At 40.4% G+C, this 3,774-nt stretch overlaps 1 protein-coding gene across 1 annotated transcript in view; it reads left to right on the forward strand.

Annotated features, from left to right (window-relative positions):
* Window positions 1–1,741: 1,741 nt before the first annotated feature.
* The window catches only part of LOC140934311 (uncharacterized), a 3,447-nt gene continuing 1,414 nt past the window's right edge, over window positions 1,742–3,774 (forward strand). The window contains exons 1-2 of the mRNA XM_073383960.1: window positions 1,742–2,077; window positions 3,488–3,774. The exon at window positions 3,488–3,774 is cut by the window's right edge and continues 1,133 nt beyond it. Coding sequence (XP_073240061.1) covers window positions 1,742–2,077; window positions 3,488–3,774 — 623 coding nt within the window. The remainder of the gene's footprint in view (window positions 2,078–3,487) is intronic.

The raw sequence follows: 3,774 nt of genomic DNA on the forward strand, positions 1-3,774 counted from the left end.
GGCCATTAGACCACTACCAGTGATCAGACATAGTGACAGTGTCCGTTATATACAGGTTTAACTGTATAAAAATCGGGAAAACTCGGGCAAGGTCCTTTGTAAATTCGCTAGTCTAAACTTACTTGGAATAAAAAGCTTTTTAAAAGGAAGATCTTTCAATGACAGACTCTTGTTTCTAGATCCTTCGAACTTTCCAACGTGGAGACGAAAATCAAAGTTTAACTTTACTTCATGACTATGGAAAGAGTCAAAGAAGTCTGTCAAACATGCACGTTTATCTGTGCTTTCTTTCACGAAATGAGAAAGAAGATGTGAGTTTCCCAGTGTTGTTTACAATGTATGAAATTTACACGTGGGAAAAGCCAGACTGTCAATCCACATTAACTCGGGATGGACAATGATAAAAGTGATGGCAGGGAGGGGGGGGGGGGAGGGGGGCAAAAGCAAAACAAAATAATTTCTACAATACCAATTCAACATAACAAATTATATAACTGGTACTGCAAAATTTCAATAGTAATAAAAATAATTTCCGAACACTTTCTTCTCAACGACTGTTTGAAAGTATTTACATAAATCTTTATCCTAATCAGTAATTTTAAGTTTTAGCACCCTAAGCGGTACCAATCCACAAATTTAAACCCCCATTTGTCTACCACTTTCCATCGCAACTTTCCCCCTTTCCGATCTCTTACAGTTCCCACCCGTTTTAACCTCACTTATCTTGTTTCTCTCTAGTTGTGTTCAAGCTGTTGGATGGCAAGGTTTTCCTATATATAAGTAAAGAAAAAAGAAGAAGAAGAAACGCTTATTGTTTTGATATTGTTTTTAAACTTGTGAACTCTGCAAGACTCCTGCAATATACGGATAAAAGCTGCTGCGATTGTAAAAATGTAACTGAGCTCAAAGTGTAAGAAAAGGAATCAGAAATAGAGTAGACTACAAAACAGTCAGTTTTCAAAATATTTTTCAATCCTTTTGCGCGAAGCACGCTGCTTCTTACGTTGTTATACGGCATTTACAAATCGAGCGAATTTTCCATTTCTCCGAAACTTCGAAAGTAGATTTCGACACGAGCTTTAACTGTTAATTTTAGCAAGACGTAGAAAAACACGGGAAAACAGGGAGAATGAAGGAAAAACATAGAAAAACATGGGGAATGAGGGGAAACCTGGGGAAAAGGTAGTAAAACACGGCAAAACGGGGAGAATCAAGAAAAAACATAGAAACATGGGAAACCAGGAGAAAACGTAGAAAAACATGGGAAACAAGGGATAATGTAGGGAAAGCAGGGGAATGCATAGAAACATAGGGAAACTTTTATATATATTGGGGACATATTAGGGCCATTTATACGAGGAAAAATAAGACGCGTCTTACATAAGACGCGTCTTAAATAAGACGCGAACTTTCCGTATAAACGGCACATTTCGTCTAAAATAAGACGCGGCTTAGCTAAGACGCGTCTTATTAGATAAGACATGCTCGTATAAATGGTACAGTTTGCGTCTTTTTTTCCTCGTATAAATGGCCCTAATATGGAGTGTTACATGAGATACTGACCAGTCGGCCAATGTTGTCGGAACGCCCTGCGATCAAGCCTCGACACAGAGACACAGTTCTGTATGTGATTGCCGTCTTCCCCCGGAGTAAAATGCACTCGTTAGCCGCCACTTTCGCATTTCAGAGATTTTTAGCGTGAATTTTTGGGAAATGATGTTTATTGACTAAAATTTAGAGCATGAACGAAACGGGTTCTCGAGCCTCCGGAATGACTTCACCACAACATTCAACTCATCAAGCGGTGATGGATAGGCTTTGGCAGCGTTTCAGCAAGTATAGAAAACATCACCGTCTCTGCGCAAGGAAACATACACAGTTCTTAGCAGCCGTACATGACATAGAGACACAGGAGGCAATGAAACTACACAAGCGTGCTTTGGATAGCCGCAATCGATTAATGAAGGTGAACGGAAAGGCAGCAAAAGAAAATGACATCGAAGGCAAGGTAGAATCGCAACAGCAACTACCTAACGGGCTTGACAAATCAACGAATACCATCCTGCACATTTGTAAGGTGTGTTTTCTTACTTTTTTGTTGCTTAGGGGATTTGTTTTGTAGGTAACCGATTTCAACTGATGTTCTCATCAGGGCTGCAAATAACGGCCGGTCAACGGACAATGTCCGGTCAAAAATAGGTTTTGTCCGGTCGTCTACGCTGGTAAGGAAAAAATTTAGAGTTTCAAGTTTTAATTAAAGGTTCAATAGTATTGGCGTTTGTGAAAAAGGAGGGGAAAAGACGGATACTTAACTACCAGACCAAGAACTTTTTAGTAGTCATAAAATTTCCGGCTGTCGTGGCTTTGTCATTCACCAAGTCGTCACCGCAAATTAGCTGGTCTTACAAATGTGTACAGGTCACGGGTGTGAATTACTTTATTATTAGTCCATGTGGGTTTTGTAAACATGATGTGAGAAGGACAAAAAAACCTCTCAGTGTCGATACAAGGGTCATGGCACCCAAAAATTCCTGCGGCTCGAAAATTCCCCTCCCCCCCAAAACTTTTCTAATGGTCTGTCCCTAATGAACATAGTCATCAACGTCTTCGAAAACCCTTTCCAGTGCATCCGGGTGTTCCCTTGTTATATGTCCAAACTGCGTTTTCATAAGATGATGTCCTCGGATGTCTTAGCCTGTAAACAGACGTTTTATTTTTCTTTTCATTCTTTCCAAAAACGTTGGTGAGAAAGAAAAAATAAAGAATATGAATATTTATCTTTCCCCACCACCACCCCCTTGCGCTGGCAGTCAATAAATCCCCTGCGGTTTATATTTTATCACCCGCGCTCAACGGACTTTTAAGAGAAAATAGAGGGTCTGTGGACAGGCTACGGATGTCTAAAAAAACTCTTCCATTATTGTATTTTAAAAGTTCAATCACGCATCTTAGGGAAAGAGCGTCCCTGTTTCTGGCAACATTTAAAATCAACTAGATTGCAAGCCTCAGTCAATTTCATCAACTTCATAACTAACCGTATATAAGACGTAGAACTCAAGCAATAGTAGTAGGCACAAACGTGATACTGATTTTGCTGTACCATGCGTACCACTTTTCCTGCATTGAGATCGATGCTCATGTACAATAAATGCTTTGAAAATTTACTTGTTTCATATTAAAACATCATGTGAAGGGGTGAGGGGGGTACTTTTATAGCGATAAGACGTAATCGATGTTTGTCCGGCCAAAAATGGGATATGTCCGAGCAAAAATAGGTTTGACCGGACAATTTGACTGGCGCCAGCCGGGAAATTATTTGCAGCCCTGCGATTCTGATGGTCATTTATTAAGATACAGATTTATAAGCTTAGATATGCCAGTCTGTTGTTAATGGTACCCAATTGCTTAGTTTGCAACTTCTGCGCGACACACTTGCGCTTAATGTAGGTTACGCTAACGCTGGTTTATTTTACTCTGATCCTGCCAGGAGAAAATCCTACTAGAAAAGAGAAAATATAAGCAAAATAAGAACAATGCCCTGAACTCTTTTGCGCCTTCGAACGATGTTGGCATCAGCCTTGGAGGAGAGTGCGTTTCAAGCAAGTTTCAGAGACCAGACGGTGTCCTTCTACCAGGTCAGGAAGGTTCCAAATCGATTTCATCAATTAATCAGCCCCACCAAGTGGATCATACATCGGTACAAGTACACAAGTCCTCCTTTGGTGGGAGAGAGCCCTCGTACTTACACGATGGGTCTAGAATCGCAATGGGCTC

Source organism: Porites lutea, chromosome 4, assembly GCF_958299795.1.
Source record: "Porites lutea chromosome 4, jaPorLute2.1, whole genome shotgun sequence".
NCBI lineage: Eukaryota > Metazoa > Cnidaria > Anthozoa > Scleractinia > Poritidae > Porites > Porites lutea.